Below are 19,879 nucleotides of genomic sequence, written 5' to 3' on the forward strand. Positions count from 1 at the left end.
GTCCAAGGGTCCTCGGGGCGGCGTGGGTGCCTTTTGGGAGCAGCTTTCAGTCGCTGATTGGGGCAGCAATTAACATGCGCGCCGAGCGTGCGTGGTATGCCGTTATTGGGCCTGCAAACATGAAGCGGACAAAACACAGAGGACGCGAGGATACCTTGGCCTCTGTAGTCTGGAAGGTAGCACGCGCCAAAGAGAGGTTTGCCAGGCAAGCGCTGTCGGCCTTTCCCAAAAGCGACCAAGGTCAACTGTCAAAAATACTAACAAGCCTACAAATGGGGTATCGCTGGGATCACAAGCAACTCTTGCTCAAAAGAGTTGTGACGGCTCCCGAATCTTGACAGCCTGGCGAGGAAGTCGGGCCAAATCTTGAACTGGCACTATTGAATTCAACGGCCGCATGCAACTTGGCGGCATCCCTGCTTTCCCACGCGGTGACGAGGGGCCCAGCTTCAGAGCGGCAGCGCACCACCCTTCGCCAACCTACCAAACTCTTGAACTTGTATCCGTACGTAGGAAAGAAGTGAGCCGTGTAGTGTGGTAAAGTATACAGGTGACAACAATTTCATCTGGCCGGCGGATGAAACACCACAGCTCAACGAGCTGGCTTTCTTACCTGCATTGTAAAATGCGTGTATAGCAGACGGACAAAGTATTGTCCATTGCTGATGAAATGGGGCGCAAGCCGGGCCGACCATGTCAATAACATTACGGGATACGCCTCGATGCTTTGCGAATTTTGGCCGCAAAGGAAAATGCGGCGGCGGCGCATCCCCATCCCATGGGAGGTTTCTCACCCGGCGGATTCTTTCTTCCTGGGCAGCAAGGCGGCCGGCATACTCTTGCACGGCACAAGTACCTCCCCGCCACGACTCTGCATGAAATACACTTCGTAAGCCTGGCCGGTTTGGTTGGGCGCCTGCCACCTGCCGCCTGCCCACCACCGGAGATGAGAGACAGTGCAGACGGGAAGAAGCTCTTTCTGATGGAAGTTCTGTCCAGCCTTCCACGATTCGATTCCCACATGCACCGGCCCCCCCTTCTCCCCTCCCCCCACCCCTTTTGTTTACGACAGCTGGAATCGTGCAGGCAGCTCAAGATACAGATGCCGGCCATCACCGCCCGCCGCCGCAGGGGCATCTTTGATGGCGACATTGGCGACCTGTTTGTGGCGGAATGGGATCCCGCTTTTGGTGGGGGGCCTGATTTGGGAGCCAGCCAGGCGGTTGGCTGGCGGCGGGCCCTTCCTTCAGCTCCTCACTCCGAAGGCTAGGGTCAGGGTCTCTTGTGCCCACTGTCTCAAGGTACCTCGTCCTTCGGTTACTGATATGTGTGAGGGCCCAGGGAATTCGAGATTGGCGAAAAGTTAGGGTCTCGGCAAATGCAGCTTCGGCTCGGGTAGCTCTAGAGGAGAACAGATCAGATTTCCAGTATCAATACCTCCCTTTTTCGTGCGATCAATTTCCCCACAATGGAACGAATCGTCGCTCTTCAAGCTCTGCCTTCTGCCTGGTCTTCTTACTATTATCAACGAGGTACTAGTACCACGTACTCGTAAGTCGTAGGCTGATTGCCGGCGCCTCTCAGCTGACAGGGCCGTCGCTCGCTCTGGGGTGATGGGGTCCGACTTTAATAGCTCGACTTGTTCGGCTCGCTTAGCCCCCAGCTTTGTTGTTAGAGACGGAGTGGACTTCAATTGTTGGAGAAGACGGGATTGTTACATAACGAATTTCGTAGCGTACTACTACGGCCCCGGGAAGCCCGCAGTCACGGACGACGCTCCATGCCTCGGCAACTTTTTGGGTTGTCATGTATCATGGTGGTTCCTGTTGGAACCGGTCTCGAGGAAACTAAAGGAACCCCTCCACCAACACAAATGCCAGTACTCTGACAGCCCACAACAAGACCACGAAGAGTTTTTTTTTTTTTTTTTTTTTTTTTTACATGGCCTGTGCGATTCTACTGTTATAGTACCGGTCTTCTTCTCTGCGGCACACTGTCAGCAGCGCGCCATCCATTTCGAGCCGTCGGTCGACCTGCCAGTGCCACCCCCAGCCCAGCCGCCAGCTGAAGGATCTCGTTGTTGCTGTTCGCCGTCGTTGGGGCTGGATTGCGGCACCAACACAACTGCACTGCGCTGCAGTTCTGTACAATACGCAATAGAGCATACAACTGCAGATAGCTGTGCCGCTCTGATCGTCGAGCCGCTGAATAAGGGGGGCAAAAATAGGCACGCCAAAAAAACCCCCCAAGGGACTGCATAAGAATGGCGCAACAACTCGAGGGCTACGCGGCCTACAAGCACTACCTGGTCACGTCGGCCGGCCCGTTTGTCGCGCACGTCGAGATCAACCGGCCGGCCAAGCTGAACGCCTTCCTCGAGGCCATGTGGCTGGAGCTTCGGCTGCTGTTCCAGCAGCTCTCAGCCGACCCCGAGGTGCGGGCCGTTGTGCTGTCCGGGGCCGGCGACCGCGCCTTCACGGCCGGGCTCGACGTGCAGGCCGCGAGCCAGGGGTCAACTCTGAAGACGGACGATAGCCTCGACGGCGCCCGCACGGCCGCCCACCTGCGGCGCCACATTGTCGACTTCCAAGACTGTCTCACGGCCGTCGAGAAGTGCGCAAAGCGTACGAGAAAACCCCCCTCCCCCCTGTCACATATATATATCTACATGTGGTGCTAGTTTCCGCCCCTTCTCCCCCCTTGGCCCCCCCTGAACACCAACTTACAAAACCACACGATAGCCGTCATCTGCGTGCTCCACGGCATCTCGATCGGGCTGGCGATCGACCTGTCGTGCTGCGCCGACGTCAGGATATGTGCGCGGGACACGCGGTTCGCCGTCAAGGAGGTCGACATTGGGCTCGCGGCCGACATTGGCACGCTGGCGCGGCTGCCCAAGGCCGTGTCGAGCTTCTCGTGGGTCAAGGACGTGTGCCTGTCGGCTCGCGACTTTGGCGCGGCCGAGGCGCTGGCCGTGGGCTTCGTCAGCCAGGTGCACGAGTCCAAGACGGCCGCGCTGGACGCGGCGACCAAGCTGGCCCGGCTGCTCGCCTCCAAGAGCCCCGTGGCCGTCCAGGGCACCAAGGAGCTGCTCAACCACGGCCGGGATCACTCGGTGGAAGATAGTACGTTTTTTTTGTTCCTTTTTTGTCTCGTTGAATTCCTTAGCTACTGTGGTCCTGCGCACTAACAACAAATGCTAGATCTGAGGTACACGTCTATCTGGAATTCGGTCGCCCTTCAATCGAGTGATTTGAAGGTGGCCTTGCTTTCTGGAATACAAAAAACGAAGCCGAGGTTCGAGAAGCTCTGAGAGACTACGGCGACGGATGCGCGATGGGATTGGCACCGTCACTCGATGGTGCAGTCCTCTTACTCTGAGGTGGGAGCCGTGGAATCCTCAACTTCGTTCTCGGGGGCTTTAGATCCATCAATCTCACTCTCGGGAGCTTTAGACTTCTCATCAGAGGCGATTTCACTCGCGGTTGGGACACCGTCATGGGTCTCATCGGCAGTGAAATCAGTAATCTCTAACTCGCCAATCCCATCGATAATGAGGTCGAGGCTAGCCTCTTGAGATCCGTCAATGTGGCCCTCGCCATCCTCTTCCGAAAATTCAGAGCGCCATCCTCGCTCGACGTCAAACAACCCAAACCAAAGAAGCGCAGCCAGGCTCTATCGGTACCCTATTCGCTGTCTGCCAGCGGCTCCTCTGGTCGGTATGTTTCCTTGAGTCGCTGAGAACAAAGGCAAGAAAGTAAGGTTAGACAAAGCTTGTATCCATAAAAAAAATTCAATATCCAAAAAAGACCGCGAGAAACCGGTAAGACTTGCTTCATCGAGTTGTGCTTTCAGGATGTGAATCATGTTGGGTCTCACGAGTAGGTGCTGCTCGTCGAGATCCTCAATGATGAAGTCGTTGCCGCTCAGGCTGTCCAAGTGCACGATGATGGACTTTATGGCCGGCTCGCACTCAATGAGAATGCCTTGAGAGAGCAAAGGAAGAAAAGAGTTAGCTCAGAGGCTCGGGCTCAAGCTCGATACTAGTCATTCCTCCCGACTGCAGGTGTCGGTTTTACCTCCGGTGGCGCGCGGCATCTTGGCGGCGAGCTCTTTCCTTTTGCTGCTGAGGTAGTCGAGAAGGTTCGCGTGAAAGTGTGGGGGAATGCGTAGCGCGAGACTGTGCTTTCTTTTTCGTAGGGGCGGGTGGTTTTTTGCGCTACCTGCCGAAACGCTCTGGTGTTCAGAGAGAGTCGGCTGGCGCTAGAATGCCCGGGCGCGTGAGAGGCTTTTGCTTGACCTTGCAGGAATGTATTTTTCGCGATCGTAGTCTCTTTGGCGGTTTTTTGTTGGTGTTAGGTAGAAGGAAGAAGCGAAGGTACAGGCGCAGGCTACTACTGGGGGTGAGCTTGAATGCACGGATTGCGCTAAGTGAAATACGGTACGCTGAACTGCGTTTTAACCGTACCGTACTGTTCAAGGGATAATACTGGTTGCCTAAGAACGTATGCGCTCTCTCCAAATAATTCTCTAGGGTTGTATGAGTGACGAGACACTGGATATACTCGGTACAAGATGAAAGAAGGGCCAGAATGACTGAAATAGAAGTGTTGACGACTTTGTTCACTCACTCCTACCTCTCAGGCTCCGACGACAAGCACGAAATTACATGCTACGGCTCCGGATTATTAGGCCGCACATTCTACTTGGAAAAATAGACTCTTGATTTGCTTTGAAGAAGCAGCAACCAAGACAGCATCTGAGACAGCCTCAATCTCTAACAGGCGGTGGCAACTTTACAGTACTACACTGCACATAAAGTGTTAACTCGGTGCTCGGGCTTCCCATATCACTGAACTAAGCAAACTTCCAGGTTGCATTCCCGTGACCGCGGCGGACACTGGGTGACATCACGAGCAAATGCAGCTGCCCGCGGACTATTGTCAGCCCTGGCCTCTGATCGGAGCGCCCCCTTCGATAATTCATGCCTTTACCATACATAGTAGACAGGGCATGCCGTTAAATCAACCTTGGACGGCATTACCCAGTCGATTGCGGATCACCCATGATATACCCAAGCCGCTGCCGTCTCCGCAAACCCCAGGGAGGTAGGTCCTCGGCACGATGAAAGGCGATCTGCGGATCTCCAAGCACACCCGGATCCGTTTCCATTCAGAAGCGGGAGACCGAGAACAGCATGGGGAACCCAACAAGTCCGCACCTCGGCCCTGCACTAGGGAGCCTTAAAAACGGGCCCAGCAACCTTGAAAGAAGAGCGAAGCGGGGCGCGGAAGCGCCGCTACAACTTGCAAGCCAGCCTATAGTGCGGAGTTTAGTTGCAGCGTAATATTAACGCTAGGGCAGTCCGTCCCTAGTCAAATCCACAGAGCTCACTGCAACACACAACGAGGCATGAGAATGGGAACGAAAACATAATTAAGATAAGACGTACCACTATCTCGGGCATCGTCTTTTGTTGTTGTCGTTCTAAGAAGCTCCCAAGGAAAATGAATGGTTGTCGGGGTGGTCCTCGCAAACCGCCCCGATTCGCTGAGGAGGTGCTCTGGGACGGGGACCGCATCCACAGCTGCGTTGCAACCACACCTTAACCGCCCTACAGCATGGAAGACACCAAAGACAAAAACAACCTAAAATTCATTCTTAACGGAAACACCGTTTGCGGGAACGGTTTCCCGCTCCGATGCCTACCTTATTACACACAACCTGGAACCTAATTTCAGGAATCAGGGTGCCCAGGCGGCACGTTTCGGCGGTAGCGAGAGCCGAGTGCCCGGGCTACCAAAGGTTTCCTAGGTACATATGTACTATGTAGGTGAGGTAGACTTCCAGGGCGGTGGGATTCTGTACGTCTCCGTCTCCGTCTCCGTTTCCGTTTCCCGGGGATTGGTTGACCATACACAGTACACGTGCTGGCAGGGAAGCAGGGAAGGCGGGAGATGGGGAAATTGAAAAAAGAAGGGTGCCCTCCCTCCATGCTCCTTCAAAAAGCTTGAGAGGGAAACCTTGAACCCGGGCGGGAATGAAGGCGAAACTTCACCGTGCTAAGGCACTCTAGGCTCATGACAAGACTCTCCTTCGTCACCGTCACCTCATTCTCATTTCCGTACACCACCCGCCCTTCCAAGGTTAGGTTAATCGGCCGCCTTCCCACACATGCTCGCTCTCTCCTAGGCCCCCGGGATGCCACGCCCTTAATGAATGCCTTATCCCAGCACAGCCGCAGTCGTGACAGACCTGGAAGCCGACGATAGCACCTCGAGCCACCCTTTCCTCCCGCTGTTCTGCGGTCTGTCTGCCTAGGTACCTACCTAGCCTGCTCCTCTGTTGATCCTGGCTGGCGCAACCACACTCGTGACACCCCTGACAGGCCTCGCAAAGAGCCAACAGTGGAAAGCGAGAGAGAAGAATGGGCGGCGGGGCAGTGTGAAGAAACAAAGACGAGAAAGTTGAGCCGGGAACAAACTTGACCGGCCACCACTGTCACCGAGCACACTTACACGCCATCATCTCCTGCCCCGACACGGCACGACAAAAACACACACGCGTGCCAGCCACGAGGAGGGGACCATGTCTTCGGAATTCGGCCCCATCGGGCCCCCTATCTTCTCGTCCGACCGCCCATGGCTCTGGGTACTCATCCCCGTCGGCGTCGTGGTCACGCTTGCCGGGCTGGCCGTGTGGCTGCACACGCGCCGGCGCCGGCGGCTGCACCGCCTCCAGCAGCAGCGGCACGAAGACGGACTGCCCTACAACCTCCGCGACACGCGGCACCCGACGACGACACGGTCCCATGGGGGCACGGGCATGGCGACCACGCGCGAGTTCCCCATCCCATCACCACCATCGCCGCCGCTCATGGCAGCGTGGGCGCCGCCGTCGCAGCCGGCCACCGCGGCCACAGGGGGGTCATCACGGACCCGCGCCGCGCGCTTCGGCGGCGGCTTTAGCGCCCGCCAGCAGGAGGGGCTCAACGAGTTTGGCGAGGCGCCGCCGCCCTACGAGAAGCGTCTCTCGGCCGGCAAGGGCGACAAGGCGGCAGCGGCAGCAGCGGCAATACCGCCGAGAAGCGATTCGGGCGCCGACGCCGACGTCGACACCGACGCCGTCGAGATGCAGAGCAGCACAGCTTCGCCGTCCCTGGATGCCACGACAACCGCCATGACGACGCCTGATTCGGCGTCATCTGTTGTCTTCCACGAACTCCCGGGCAGTAGTCCAAGCCCGCCGCCCCCGCCCCCGCCGCCGGCTTATCCCGAACCACCTACGGCCGCGGGTTCAAGCGGCTCAGGCGGTGGTGGTGCTGATGCTACTGTCGTGCGGCCGCCTTCCCCCGCGCTGTTGCCCGAGCGGTAGTCCGGATATCAATTTTTGTTCTTTTTAGGGCCTTGGAGGTCACATCCCGTGGCAGGAACTGGAAAATTGAGAAGACAACATGAAATGTCCGAGGAGTTGGCTATCAGAAGAACTAGAACTAGTATATGTATATGACGAATGGATGAATAGACGGACGGCTGTGGTAGTTATTACCGAACTAGATGAACCCAAAAGAACTCTCTGAGTGCAAATATCAACTCGTCTATTTGTTGCTACCTACGTTATCAGGAACGAAAACAGGGCTAACTGCCTAACCGCTCAAGTCATAAATGCCATGATACTTGAGCTTGCCATCAATCTAACTATCTTATTACGCATAGCGCTGTATATGTAGTACTGGTCCTGTCCTTCCGCCTTCGAATACCTTCATCGTTCTCCTTCCTAACAACTTCCTTGATGTCACTAGCCCACCCAACAACAAATGTCAACCACACCCACATCACACACAACACTTGTAAACATGCAAGTCCCAAGGGGAAATACAAGGCAGGTCGGAAGTAATGCGATATGCTTTCTAAATTGTTGACCAAACCCTCGATTTTCCCTCACCGGGCAGTAAGTTGTAGTGATGGGCTACGCCAAACCAAAACATCTACAGCTTGTCCAGCCACGTGCTTCTAGTTCAAGTGCTCAAAAGAGATACCAGCCCCCTTCCAGATCCGACGTTTCAACATGACATTCTGCCCAACCTCTATCGTCAGCAGCGGAAACTTCATCTCTATATCTACTGCCCGTACATGCCCGTAATCTAGTGCACAAACCATGCCGATAGGTGACGGGCATTGTAGCAACAGCATCGACAGCATCGACAGCATCGACAGCAACAGCAGGATCACACCGGCGGAAATAACGAGGCAGAAATAACGACGCAGCAATAGCAAATTCCCATCAACATCCCCGGACCCTCGTCTCTCCCAACCATGCACACACACCCACTCTCACGATACAAATCACAATATATATAGATACCTAGACAGCACACTCTGACGTCCTACCCGCCTCGATTCATCACGCACGAAACAACCATTCCCCTCTGTATCCTGCACCTGTTTCTCTCTCTCCCTAGCCCGGCATCTTAACTCATGTCCATTCTCTTCTTTTTTGCCCCCCCACCTACAAAAAAAACATTAGAATATACTTCACAAAACAGCGAGAGCGAGCGAGAGACAGACAGAGACAGAGACAGAGATAGACAGCGGGATCAGGGCTCTTTGCTGCAGGGGATAACGCGACTAACACTATGCCTAAATGGAGATGACGAAGATAAGGGGTGATAAAACAATGCTATGCTGTACAAGACAATGGGAAGAAGAATTAGAAAACCGAATTAGAATAAAGAAGAAAAGACCCCCAATGATACCATCTAATGCAATAAGGCGAGGGAAGGGATGTGTGTTGTTAACCTTCGCCGTGTTTTTTTCGCGCCCCGCCCTACACGATGGGAGAATAAAAAATTATAAACCAATGGCTCCTAATCCCAGCCCCATAGACATGTATGTAGAGTGTTATATGCGTGGTCACGGGAAAGGTATATTCGGTAATAAATGTGACGCCCCCAGGGCCAAAAATCCCCGAAACGTCTCGCTACGCATGTTCGTTCGCCTTCTTGTTGCTTTCCAGTGCGTCCGCTAGAGCCTGAGCTGCTGCCGATGTCTTGACCTGGAGCATCCAAGTCTCCAAGCCATTCCCGTTCTCCTTCGTTGTCGTCACCTTGACGTATTTGCTCCCGGCCGGGTCCACCTTGTAGGTGAAACTAGGGAGCACAGCCCTGTTTAGCGCGATGTGGCCGCGGGGTTCGGCCCGCAGCAGCATGCGCACAGTGCCAGAAGCTTTATGTTTGAGAATGCGCAACGGTCCCACGCCCTGGACTTTCCATGGGCTCTTTTTCGCGTCCTTGCCGGTGTCGTCGTCGTCCGAATCAGCACCGGTGACGAGCTTGACCGCCTTGGCGCGTACCTCATGGACGACGGCCTCGTCCTCCTCGCCCGGTCCGCCTTCGGTTAGCGAGATTTGCTCCTGTGGTGCCTCATCCCCGTCAGCGTTTGTTACTCGAGCTTCTTCCTGCTCGGCGGCCGGCTCTGGTGTTCCCGTCGCTGGCGTTGTTGCCAAGCTCGACGCGCCGCCGAAAGTGAAGGGGGTATCTGAATGGCCATTAGTGTTGTGTTTGCGGGTCTGAGATGTAGAGGCTGGTAGCTCGTACTTGTACCTGTTGATGTTCCCCCACCAGGAGCTAGACCACCACTAAATACCGGGGTTGACGAGAGGGGCTTCTGGGAGAATATCGAGGGAGCGCCCGGCACGGACGGGCCTAAACCAAAGCTGAATACGGATCCGGTCTGGGTGTTGAACATGTTGCTCTGTTGAGTGTTTTGTTGAGTTGCCTGAGAGCTAGTATCCGATGCGCCGCCAAAGCTAACATTGGGGGCCGGGGCGTTGGCTCCAAACTGAAACGAAGAAGACTGGCTGCCGCCGTCGTTGCTACCGCTGCCAAAATTGAAGGAGGTTGGCGCCGAGGCATTGCCGTTGGATGCAAATGGGTTATTAATTATGTTGTTGTCCGTACCGCCAGCCGAAAAGGTGAAAGACGCGCCTCCGCCAGTTCCGAATAGGGAGCCGATGGGCTGCGATGCAGCCGGCTGCGAGGGTGCTGGCGTCTGAGAGCTATTGAACCCAAAGATGGACCCGGAAGGGGCCGGCGTAGCAGCAGGAGTAGAAGCGCCAAACATCAACGATGGCTGCGTTGTTTGCGCAGGGGTCGAGCCAAAGAGGGGCTTTAACTTGTCGGATACGTTTGATGCCTGCCCACTAGTCGCGCCAAACATGTTTTTGGTCTCAGGCACTGGGGCTGCTGGTGTAGTAGAGGCACCAAAGAAGCTATTGGTGGCTGAGGGAGTCGCCGGCTTTCCAGCTCCGAGGGCAGCCGGGGTGGACGCAGGGAACCCGAAGAGTGAAGCACCTGCTAGTTTGGCTTCACTAGTTCCAAACGCCGGTTTCTTTGCGGCTGGTTCGTTGGCTGCGGAAGCAGGAGGATTCGACAGCGCGCTAAAGATGCTGGCCGTAGAAGAGGGGGCGGCAAATATAGATGCCTGCTTAGGGGTTGACTCTGCAGGAGCCTTTCCAAAGAAGTTCTCTGGTTGTGCTTGAGGCGGCTTTGCGTCCTCGAGCTTGCTCTGAGCACCAAACAACGTCGAAGACTGGAACACCGACGCGGGCTTCGAGGCTTCTAGCGCCGCTGCGGCAGGCTTTACTCCGAACAGAACCGAAGTCGCGGGGGCTGGAGTAGCGTCGGGCTCTTTGGAATCGCTCTTTTCTTTCGGCTGGCCAAATGCTGGCGTGCTTGAGCCGAAGAGCTGGCTGCCGGTGCTGGCCGACGGGGTCTGTTTGCCAAAAACAGGGGGCGCACTAGGAGTATCTGTTGACTTGGACGGGAAAGAAAAGGCAGACGGGGCCGGAGCCACCTTGGGGGTCGCCTGGGCGGCGGCACTAGGCTCCGTCGAGGCTTTTGGTTGAGCACCAAAGAGATTTGTCTTGGGAGCTTCTTGAGGAGCGCTCGGCTCATCCTTCTTCAGTGTCGCAGGGGCTCCAAAGCTAATAGCCGACGAAGTGGCTGGTTTTGCTACAGCTGATGCAGAAAAGAGCGTGGGAGCCGGGGCCGAAAACTTGATGGGAGTACTTGTGTTCCACGTGTTGTTCGCTGGGGGAGCGGCAGGGGAGGCAGGCTGTTCTTTGACTGGGCTCACGGATCTCTCCCTGTCGGAAGCTGGGGCAAACAGCTGAGCATTCCCTTCCTCGGGGGCAAGTTTGCGAACAGGCTGCCCGTCACTTCCTCTAGTAATGCGATCAAAAATGCTCCGTCCCTGGGCCTGGGACGCCTCTCCTGCATCCGAAGACGAGCTCGAAGTACCATCCGTCACTGTGGGTTTCATAGACGTGCCGAACTGTGGCGTTGACACCTCGACACTAGCCGCGGCGCTCTGGTCGTCACTCGGACTGGCTCTTTGGAGCTCCGACTCTTCTTCCTCTTCCTCGTCGGCATTGGTCGAGGTCTCGCCCTCAGAATCGGCGTCCTTGCCGCTGCTCCCCTTGCTAGCGTCCGAGAGATGGCTAAATATATTGGATGTGGCGGAGGGGGCATGAGAACTAGTCTCCAGGATAGATCGACCAAGATTCCCATTAGACAACTTAGGCCCAGCAATGGAGCCGAAGACGCTATTCTTGGCAGTCGATTTTGCGGGAGTAGTTGAGGCGGTTGTGCTCGAGATAGCGTTATTCGCGATACTTTCAAATACTGACTTGGTGGCAGACGGCGTCTTCTGAGGCGTTGAGGTGGTGCTGGGTCTGAATAATTTGGCAGGCTGGTTCTCGTCAGGCTCGCCATCGGCCTTCCGCTTGTTCTTGGAGAAGACGGGAGGCACCTCGGGAGCACGAGTTCGCTTATTACCGTTCGAGGACGACGCCGTCAAAGCCGTATCGTTTGGCGTCAAATCAACGTCCGCCTTCCTCTTAGAACCACCATTCGCTTTGAAGCTCGGAACTCGCTCCGCCTCATCGTCAGAGCTTGGGATTCCGTGCTTCTGCTTCCACTCCTTCTTCACAGATTCCGACGCCCTCACTGTCTTGAACTCATACAGACCGTAGCGCAGCATTATGAGGCTGCGGCTCTTTTCGTACTCCTTGGCGAAGTTCATTACGTTTATCTTCCAGTCCTTCTTTGCGAAAACCTCGTTCGCGGCATATTTCAGCCGCCGAAGGTCAAGGATGCAAAAGAACTGGCGCCTCTGCTGGTCGTCGAGGTCGGGCGGGCAGTAGTGTGCAAGAAACTCGTCGGCATAGACCGACCCAGTCCGACCGGAATCTTCAGGAACCTCCTTGGCTAGCATCTCGCCAGTGAGGTGGCGCGGTGGCGAAGGAATTCTCATCTTGAACAGCTCGGTCGAGGCAGTGTGGTTCAGTCCACGGCCATTAACATCAGCGGTCGAGCCTCGCGGCACTCTTCCGGGCGTGTTCGGGGGAAGCTCTGCTTGATCGTGTTCGCCGGGACACGAGGCGAGAAAGTCGGGATGCCCGGCCTATGAAGACCCGAAGACCGAAAAATGTTGCGAGGCGTGGTAGCAGCACCTGAGAAATTTGTGGTCTTGTAGGGCTGTGTTGGGGCATGGGACATGGTCGACGAGGCGAATGGCGAGGGCTTGTTCGGGTTGTCACCCGGCATCCTCCTCGGCATCGCAGCGACCGAGCTCGAAAAGCTGCTCATCTTGTTCCCATTCGCCGAAGGACGCGAAAAGTCGGACGCATTCATGGTCTGAGAGAGCTTGCTGGCAGGGCCCTGGGGTCGGCCGTGTATCTTGCGAGAGGCCAGTTGAGAGTCGGAGGCGCGCTTCGCAGGGCTCTCGGGCGCCGACGCGCTGCTCGGCTCGACACGTGGTAACGCGACCAGCTCGCCCCCTCCAGCATTCCCGGCCGAGTCGATATTCGTAACTGGTGCGGGCGAGGCCGGGGCCGCGCTACGAAATATGTTGGAGAAGCCAAAAATGCTTCGCTTCTTGGCTGGGGGATCCATCACGAGGCGGGACCGGACCGACGACGGGTACGGGATCGCGACGGCGGTCAAGGGTAGGGAAAAGCGGGCACCCGAGATGGCGACCGAACTAGCGTGGCAGAGATGCAATCAGATTCGATGTCGCGTGCATGAATCTCGATGGGGCACGCGTTCGGGTCGCGTCTCGAGGTTGGGCGACGCCCGAGGAACGAGGCTTTTGGGCTGGAATGGGGTGTGATTTTGGGGGGCTACGCGCGATCGGCTGGCTGCCCAGAAAACCCCAGAAAAGTCGACACAGACACACTAAACAGGTCCGCCAACAATGGGAAAGGAAAGCGACAGGGCGGTTTCAATGGCTTTGCCGATGGAAATGCGCATCGAACAAGCCGTGTGCCCTGTCGAGGCAGACAGGCACGATGAATGATGGCGCACCAGGTGATGGTTGGGTGTTTTGGGGGAATGCCTCTTGTGACCCTTTTTGCTTGACGGCGCAAGAAAAAAAAATTGAGGTGCCCTTGTTAAGCGTGGGAGCTGGGGCCTTGATGGCACACTGAAAGGATGTGCACGGACCAGCCGCACCTTGAGAGATCGTCGACTTTCGTCAGAGGCAGGGGCGAAGGGGCCTTAGGCACCTTCTTAGAATTTGGCGGGCGGAAGCAGCGCAACGCCGAGAAAATGCACCCCTATCATTTTAGGCCGGACGCAACCGTAAATGAGGCAGCTTGGAAGTGCAAAGCTTCTTGTTTTTTTTTCCCTCTTCTTATTTTTTATTTTCTTCGACCAGAGTTCCATTCTATTCTACCGCAGAATCGAGCCCTGAAATTCTGGCCAACTGACAATTGTTTTAGGGCTAGAACTGTGGTCGGTCGCGCACCCCCCCATACCACACCTGATTCATCAGCGAACCACATCCATCTCTGCTTCTGGATGACGCGCATTGATTGGCCCAGACACCTCCAGGAAGGAGACTGACTGGGTCAATCGTCGAGCAGCCTGGCCGCCTCCCTTTGGGAAGTACCCGGGAATTTTGCCCTCGGTGTCGCACCACCCTGGCTCGGAGAGCCAATCGCTTCGATGCTGTTTGCTGAAAAAAAGCTGATCGAACACACTTTTCTCTCCTGCATCTACGCAAAATAGTATTTGTATCGCGGTTTCCCAAATCGTGTGGATACGGCGAAAAGCGGATTGAAACGGCCAAAGCTCGGGTGGGATTTATAGGCCGGTTACGACCAATAAAAACCCAGGGCACACCTTCCAGCATTGCTTTTGGAGCTAGAGTTGTTGCTCGCTGGTCGAGGTAGGAAGCTACGCACGTGCTACCTCACCTCCCTGACTCGTCTCACGAATAGGCTGTTTCGATGCGCTTTACATACAAAGGTTGACTACACAGCAGGCAGGTAGGTAGGCCTTGCAATTTGTTTATTCAATGGAAATAATGCGTCAGAACCCGAAAGGAAACATTAGCCCGCAGGCAGCTTTGAAAGCCATTAGAATATATAGACAACCGGGAGCATCGCTGCATATCCGACATTGATGTGCAGTCAATCCCTGAGTGTTGGCGCGGTTCAGAGGCTCGGGTCAAAAAAAGGGTCGCCCTTCCCCCAACATTCAGGGACTGGACTGCATGCAGGTGGCATGCGGAATGGCCTGAACTGACATATAGGCAGATATATTTCACATATAGGGTGAATGTGCATAGATAGGCGTGAATACCCATTGCTCCAACAGGCACTTCGCGCCTCCCAGTCTCACGGGACATGTGTCCAACGGGACAAGCCAAATGCAATGCAACGCATATTGCTATCCTCTCAAGACAAGGACAAAAAAACGCCAATAACGGCATGCCGTGGCACATGGCAACTACTGTACAGTTCCAACGTCTACACCCTCACTTCCATCCGAAATAGCAAACGTCGCCGCCCACTTTTCCCCATGCTCGGATATTAAACTCCTCTCGAAGCTCTTCCTACTAATCAAAAACGTTGCTTCATTTTTGGAGGTTGCCAGCTCCTTTTCTGTCGCCAATTTACAACTTGGCCTTAGTCTGGGCCTTCTTGAGGATGGGGTCTAGCTTGGTGGCCTTCATGACGTCGCCCTTGATCTTGAGCTTGCCCGACATGAATAATCGCTGGGCATTGGCCTTGCCAGCGACGAGGCTACCGAAGTCGGCCTCGGAGAGCTGGAGGGTCACTTTTCAAAGGGGCGGAAGAGATGAACATTAGCGCACGTGATATCCCACCAGCTTTGGGGCGTTGCTGCGACTAACCTGTGGGCTTCTCGCCCAGGCCCTTGCCAACCGTCCCCTTGTTCTTGAGGTCAATGTGCCAGCTGTCGGTCTCGCCGGCCGCGTTCTTGAGCGTGAAGGCGAACACGGCGTTGCCCTGCTTGATGGCGTCCTTGCGATCGGCCTCGCTGGCACTGATGGCCGTGTTGATGGCGTCAAAGGCGGCTGAGGAGGGGAACTTGTCTGTGGCCGAGCGGCAAATGTCTTAGCTTATCCGTCCTGTCGTGGTACACGATTGTCTGGCGGCCACGGGTCGCGTGCGCACACAAAACCCAGTGCGCGAGGCTCTCCGTGGTGAATGGACGTGGGGGGCCGCCAGCGCCAGCGGCAGCTTACCGTTCTTGAGAGACATGGTGAATGCGGTTTTTGGGGTTGAAGGTTTGGGGCTCGGCAATGAGTGACTGTGGGGAGCGGAGAAGGTGGGAGAGGCGATGCAGGGTGACGGCTTCCAGGTGAGTTATAACAGTTTGTGGTAAAAGGGGGAGGGAGTAGTGCTCAGAGGCTTGATGGAGAGGGAAACTTTAAAGAGAGGCTCGGCCTCGACGACGGCCCTTTTTTTTTAGGGGGGACTCGTCCGGATGCGATGACGCCGGTTGTCTTGTCCGCCCGCACATGTGAATCGAACCTCGGCGCATTCCACCTCGCAAGCTCCCTCCAAAAAGGTGGGGAGCAATGTCAAGTCAGCTGCGCGGGCGGTTCATCAGCCCGAATGGCGCGTGCTGAAAGACAGTTAGCGCCATTGCCATGGCTAGGGCAGGCACTGAAGCCTCCCCGGTTTGTTACCCCACATGGGGCGGAAGCCTGCTTTCTGCTGGAGTGTCGAACTGTCGATGGGAGCAGCTTGGCCCCGCACGAGTCACAAGCTTCGACCGCTTACCACCCGCGCTTTCCTCCTTACTCACTGCACAGCAAACTGACTAGAGTTGGGCGCTTAGTAGCAACCTGGACCTGAATTGATGCGAGAAATTTAACCTAACGAGTCCAACCGCCTCTAAGGTAATTTCAATTTTCTCTCCAACACTGCCGGTATCATCCCAAATCACTAAGTCTCGAATACTGTACAAAGTACAAACTAATGGTCCTGATAACACTCAGTACTCGGCCAAGACTTCATCGGTCCATTCCCACAGCTTCTTTGCGAGTTCTTCGCTCTTCGCGGCCTTGTCGAACATCTTGTCGCTGAGGACGCCAATAGGCATGTAAAAGGAGCCGTTGGACATGTCGCTCCTCTTATAGGTGGCGGCCCAGATCTGGTTGTATGCGCCCTTATCAGGGCTCGTGAATGCGTCGCCCGTGACTTTGATACTCCATTCCACAAACTTCCTCTTGGCCACGGGCAGCGACGAGACCAGCCCCGTCTTGATGACGCCCGGGTGCAGCGACACGCTAAGGATGTGAGGGTGTCGTCGGGCGAGCTCGGAAGCGTAGATGACGTTGGCGAGCTTGCTCTGCCCGTAGCGCACCCACGACCCGGCCAAGCCTTCCTGCGTCGTGCGCACCTTGTCGAACTCGATGCCCTGTCTCGGGTGGCCGCGCCAGCCCGTCGAGGTCAGGCAGACGACGCGCACGTCCGAATCCGGCTGCTCGGCTGTCCGGTCCAGCATGGGCAGCAGCTGCTGGATTATCATGGCGTGCGCCAGGTGGTTGATGGCGAACTGGATCTCGAAGCCGTCCTTGCTGAGCCCCGCCGGAAGAGCCATGACGCCAGCATTGCACATGAGGAGGTCGAGGCGGTCGTGCGAGAAGTTGGCCGCGACGGCGGCTTTGACCGATGCCAGCGAGGTCATGTCCAGCGCGACAAAGGTCAGGCCCACCGCCGGCTTCTTTTCCTTCACCTCAGCGATGAGCGACTCCGCCGCCTTGACATCGCGCCCTGTGAAGTAGATGTGCGACGGGTCGTGCTGGGCCAGCAGGCCGACGGACTCTCGGCCTAAGCCAGCGGTTCCTGGCGAGTGTCAGTCTTGGAAGCCCGAGGTTTAGACACATATACCGAAAACACCCAAGTTACCTCCAGTGATGAAAACCACTCTGCCGTCCAGTGATGGGATTTCCTTTTCCGGGTCGAAGTCCACAAAGCCCTCGAGTCGTGGCATGTTGCCGTTATGCTGTTGTTGATCTTCGGTCTATCTTTGGTCTCGGCTAGTTGGGATCGCAGTCGATCTGTTTGGATGCTCGAAGCCTATCCAACATATTAGATGGTTGATTGAGAGCGCGGCTATTTTTATATGCGGTCATTATGTCTCAACACCTCGTGCATTCCTGACGAGACGTCTTGGAGCGCAATGACGAGTGGACGTTTTGTGTCCTGGAAGGAGTTGATCGGCTGGCCTAACAAAGGACGTCAAGCAGCCACACATCCAAATCGGGCCCTAGTGCATAAGCAGAGTGCATAAGCAGGGGTTGGACCACAGCCCATTGGATGGTTGCCGTGTTGGGGGCTTTCCGGGTGCACACCCCGGCCGCGACCTGGGTTGCAGTTCTGCGGTCTGCTTGTGTATAAAGGGGGCCGGACTCGTGGGCGTCCACACCTCAGAAGCCGACATGTAGAGTCCACATCATCAGAGAGCTGCGAGGATAAGCAGAGTGCATGAGACGGCGTGTAGCATACGGCACCTAAGATGGCACAGCTAGAACCGCGCACCGTCGTGGTGCTTATGAGGCAGCGCCTCAGCGAGGTATAGTGCAGATTGATATCAGGCGTATCCCGGCCGACCTGCTAAGAGAAGCCTTGTGACAGGTCCGCACCGATGACGACGACTGGACCGGCCTCACGAGTCCGGCCGAGAGGAGGAGGCGGCAGAACAGACTCCATGCTCGAGCCTGGCGTAAGTCTAGTCCACTCTGACCGGGCCATCTCGTGCTCCGACGAGACTGGAGGCACGGCCTCTCGGCTTTTTTTACTATCCGCTACCCATGGAGCGGCTGTCTTATCGGAGAATAGGGGAGCCCCAGTTAATGCGGTCCCGGCATTAGGAAAGCGGAAGGCGGCCCAGCAGCAGGCAGAGCAACCAGGGACGGCATCTGGGCTGGTCTTAGCCTCCTCGGCAGGGCGATCCGAGCCAGCTGAGCATGGGGGTTCAAGGGCTTCTGTTCAGAAACTCTTGTCTGGCATGAACATTGGCCCTCCCGACCCTGCCACGTTATCTCTGTTCCGGCATGATGATGCCGAGCCGGATGGACAGGATCTACCCGGTGACAGACAGGATGTGCGGCTTGTCAGCGACCCAGCGCCAGCGCCAGCCGGCCAGTGGCAACTCGACGTAGTCCACCACCACCACCATTACCACCACCTGCCCCCCAACCCGAGCCAGGTCCAGCATTACTACCACTTGCCCCCCAACCCGAGCCAGCTCCAGCACCAGTCCAAGCACAAGCACAGCCACTACTCGCCCTACCTCTCGTGGCTCGCCACTGGCCCGCAGGAACGCCCGCCCCTCATCCCACCCCTGATTCCCTACGTGACGCCGGACTCGGGGCCGACGATCCCGAAGCCAGATCTCATCTTCCCACTATCGCCCGACCATCTCTTCATCACGATCGTGCAGTACAACGTGCTCCGCGGCACCATGACCAACATGGTCATCCTATCGCTGCTCGACACGCTGCCGATGGAATGCTCTGCTGCGTTGCATATCCAGACGGAGTACCGCAACCCGGGCCGCGCCGGCACGGTGCCCGAGGCGCTGATGCCGACGGAGCTGCAGCGCACGGTGGCGCACGCGCCGTGGTGAGTTGGTTTTTGCTTTCTCGATGGTTTGTTGGTTCGTCCCTGTGATGCGCGTCATGTTGGCATAGACGAGAGAAAGGAGGAGAGAAAAGAGGAAGGGGGGCTCTCTGCTAGTTCTCTTACACTCCAGTTCACAGAAGACATTGCACAGCGCTCTTTGCTCTCCCCCCTCGAACACCCTTCCTACACACCATTTGCGACACTCTCGCATACATATAAACGCTCTCGCCAGCCCATCTATCTACTCACCCTCATCAGCACCAGCCCTCCACCTCACCTAGGCAACCCCTATTCACCCCCCCTAGCCACCGCCATAACCTCCAGCCGCCATCTTCCATCACACATTGGACATGGAAAATGTAAACATAAAGCTAACACACCCCCCCTCGACCCGCAGGATCGACACGATCCCCTCGCCACAGCTACGCGACAACCTGATCCTGCTCGACGGGCAGTACGACCAGGACGAGCTGTGCAGTGACGTCATGGGCGGGCTGTTTGAGGGATTCAACGAGGCTGCGGTGCGCGGCTGGATCCTCTGTGAGTTTTGTTTCTCTCCCCCCCTCCTCTGGCTATTCCATCTATTGTATCTAATATGGGCGGTATAAACAGGGAAGGAGCCGTGGGACACGCGCGGGTGGGAGGTGTCGGCGGGCTTTGCGCGCAAGTGGGCGTTTCTGCTGCGCGGGTGCACGTCGGTCAAGGCGGCGACCAACGCGTGGCGCGAGAGCCGCGGCGAGGAGCCGTTGGTTTTTGAGCTGTGAGCTTTGGTCTGGTTGTTCGTTCATTTGTTTAGGATGGGCTAGGTTCACCAGTCATTTGGGTTGGGTTGGGTATGGTATGGTATGGTATGGTAAGCACGGGAGAAGTAAACACTGGAGAATATTCGGCAAGGTAGGTAGATAACTCGTTGCTTTTTCTGTGGTGGTTCCCA

The 19,879-nt window shown here is 56.3% G+C and overlaps 9 protein-coding genes across 9 annotated transcripts; 4 read left to right on the forward strand and 5 right to left on the reverse strand.

The window, feature by feature from the left end:
• Positions 1-1,442: 1,442 nt before the first annotated feature.
• B0T26DRAFT_171536 (uncharacterized protein) lies at positions 1,443-2,492 on the forward strand. The gene has a single exon (XM_060433565.1). It carries the CDS (start codon positions 1,614-1,616, stop codon positions 2,259-2,261), a length of 648 nt encoding a protein of 215 aa, XP_060301287.1. The 5' UTR covers positions 1,443-1,613; the 3' UTR covers positions 2,262-2,492.
• On the forward strand, positions 2,264-3,313 carry B0T26DRAFT_672965 (ClpP/crotonase-like domain-containing protein; the record flags this gene model as incomplete). The annotated part of the gene is made up of 3 exons (XM_060439533.1): positions 2,264-2,624; positions 2,742-3,125; positions 3,204-3,313. The coding sequence occupies 3 exons, from the start codon at positions 2,264-2,266 to the stop codon at positions 3,311-3,313; spliced, it is 855 nt and encodes a 284-aa protein (XP_060301288.1).
• A 279-nt stretch (positions 3,314-3,592) lies between these two features.
• B0T26DRAFT_171542 (transcription factor TFIIH complex subunit Tfb5-domain-containing protein) lies at positions 3,593-4,262 on the reverse strand. The gene is made up of 2 exons (XM_060433566.1): positions 4,080-4,262; positions 3,593-3,986 (listed from the first exon to the last, which is right to left on the reverse strand). Exons 1-2 carry the CDS (start codon positions 4,096-4,098, stop codon positions 3,676-3,678), a joined length of 330 nt encoding a protein of 109 aa, XP_060301289.1. The 5' UTR covers positions 4,099-4,262; the 3' UTR covers positions 3,593-3,675.
• Positions 4,263-6,588: 2,326 nt separating this feature from the next.
• On the forward strand, positions 6,589-7,374 carry B0T26DRAFT_748657 (uncharacterized protein; the record flags this gene model as incomplete). The annotated part of the gene is made up of 1 exon (XM_060444989.1): positions 6,589-7,374. One exon carries the CDS (start codon positions 6,589-6,591, stop codon positions 7,372-7,374), a length of 786 nt encoding a protein of 261 aa, XP_060301290.1.
• Positions 7,375-9,392: 2,018 nt separating this feature from the next.
• Positions 9,393-13,429, reverse strand: B0T26DRAFT_697939 (uncharacterized protein). The gene is made up of 5 exons (XM_060441416.1): positions 12,475-13,429; positions 9,813-12,412; positions 9,745-9,776; positions 9,696-9,714; positions 9,393-9,665 (listed from the first exon to the last, which is right to left on the reverse strand). The coding sequence occupies exons 1-5, from the start codon at positions 12,953-12,955 to the stop codon at positions 9,441-9,443; spliced, it is 3,357 nt and encodes a 1,118-aa protein (XP_060301291.1). The 5' UTR covers positions 12,956-13,429; the 3' UTR covers positions 9,393-9,440.
• Positions 13,430-14,276: 847 nt separating this feature from the next.
• Positions 14,277-14,891, reverse strand: B0T26DRAFT_171792 (uncharacterized protein). The gene has a single exon (XM_060433567.1). It carries the CDS (start codon positions 14,787-14,789, stop codon positions 14,358-14,360), a length of 432 nt encoding a protein of 143 aa, XP_060301292.1. The 5' UTR covers positions 14,790-14,891; the 3' UTR covers positions 14,277-14,357.
• Positions 14,892-14,960: 69 nt separating this feature from the next.
• Positions 14,961-15,570, reverse strand: B0T26DRAFT_738781 (SCP2 sterol-binding domain-containing protein; the record flags this gene model as incomplete). The annotated part of the gene is made up of 3 exons (XM_060443630.1): positions 14,961-15,124; positions 15,201-15,401; positions 15,555-15,570. 3 exons carry the CDS (start codon positions 15,568-15,570, stop codon positions 14,961-14,963), a joined length of 381 nt encoding a protein of 126 aa, XP_060301293.1.
• A 739-nt stretch (positions 15,571-16,309) lies between these two features.
• On the reverse strand, positions 16,310-17,311 carry B0T26DRAFT_748659 (putative short-chain dehydrogenase; the record flags this gene model as incomplete). Its single annotated transcript, XM_060444990.1, has 2 exons — positions 16,310-17,163; positions 17,227-17,311. 2 exons carry the CDS (start codon positions 17,309-17,311, stop codon positions 16,310-16,312), a joined length of 939 nt encoding a protein of 312 aa, XP_060301294.1.
• Positions 17,312-17,724: 413 nt separating this feature from the next.
• B0T26DRAFT_171819 (uncharacterized protein) lies at positions 17,725-19,731 on the forward strand. The gene is made up of 5 exons (XM_060433568.1): positions 17,725-17,893; positions 17,956-18,043; positions 18,192-18,945; positions 19,343-19,485; positions 19,558-19,731. Exons 1-5 carry the CDS (start codon positions 17,837-17,839, stop codon positions 19,707-19,709), a joined length of 1,194 nt encoding a protein of 397 aa, XP_060301295.1. The 5' UTR covers positions 17,725-17,836; the 3' UTR covers positions 19,710-19,731.
• Positions 19,732-19,879: the final 148 nt, after the last annotated feature.

The sequence above is a fragment of the Lasiosphaeria miniovina genome, assembly GCF_030549165.1.
Source record: "Lasiosphaeria miniovina strain SMH2392-1A chromosome Unknown B0T26scaffold_2, whole genome shotgun sequence".
Taxonomy (NCBI): Eukaryota; Fungi; Ascomycota; class Sordariomycetes; order Sordariales; family Lasiosphaeriaceae; genus Lasiosphaeria; species Lasiosphaeria miniovina.

What these genes read in the sequence shown, in the direction of transcription:
- B0T26DRAFT_697939 (XM_060441416.1), bottom strand. Translation starts at nt 12,955, where the DNA reads ATGGATCCCCCAGCCAAGAAGCGAAGCATTTTTGGCTTCTCCAACATA. An exon ending in CAACATTTTTCGGTCTTCGG is followed by an intron (nt 12,413 to 12,474) that starts GTCTTCATAGGC and finishes ACGATCAAGCAG; the next exon opens with AGCTTCCCCCGAACACGCCC. An exon ending in CCAACGCCCCGGCCCCCAAT is followed by an intron (nt 9,777 to 9,812) that starts GTTAGCTTTGGC and finishes ACTAGCTCTCAG; the next exon opens with GCAACTCAACAAAACACTCA.
- B0T26DRAFT_171819 (XM_060433568.1), top strand. Translation starts at nt 17,837, where the DNA reads ATGGCACAGCTAGAACCGCGCACCGTCGTGGTGCTTATGAGGCAGCGC. An exon ending in TGAGGCAGCGCCTCAGCGAG is followed by an intron (nt 17,894 to 17,955) that starts GTATAGTGCAGA and finishes GCCTTGTGACAG; the next exon opens with GTCCGCACCGATGACGACGA. An exon ending in ACGGTGGCGCACGCGCCGTG is followed by an intron (nt 18,946 to 19,342) that starts GTGAGTTGGTTT and finishes CTCGACCCGCAG; the next exon opens with GATCGACACGATCCCCTCGC.
- B0T26DRAFT_171536 (XM_060433565.1), top strand. Translation starts at nt 1,614, where the DNA reads ATGGGGTCCGACTTTAATAGCTCGACTTGTTCGGCTCGCTTAGCCCCC.
- B0T26DRAFT_171792 (XM_060433567.1), bottom strand. Translation starts at nt 14,789, where the DNA reads ATGTGCCACGGCATGCCGTTATTGGCGTTTTTTTGTCCTTGTCTTGAG.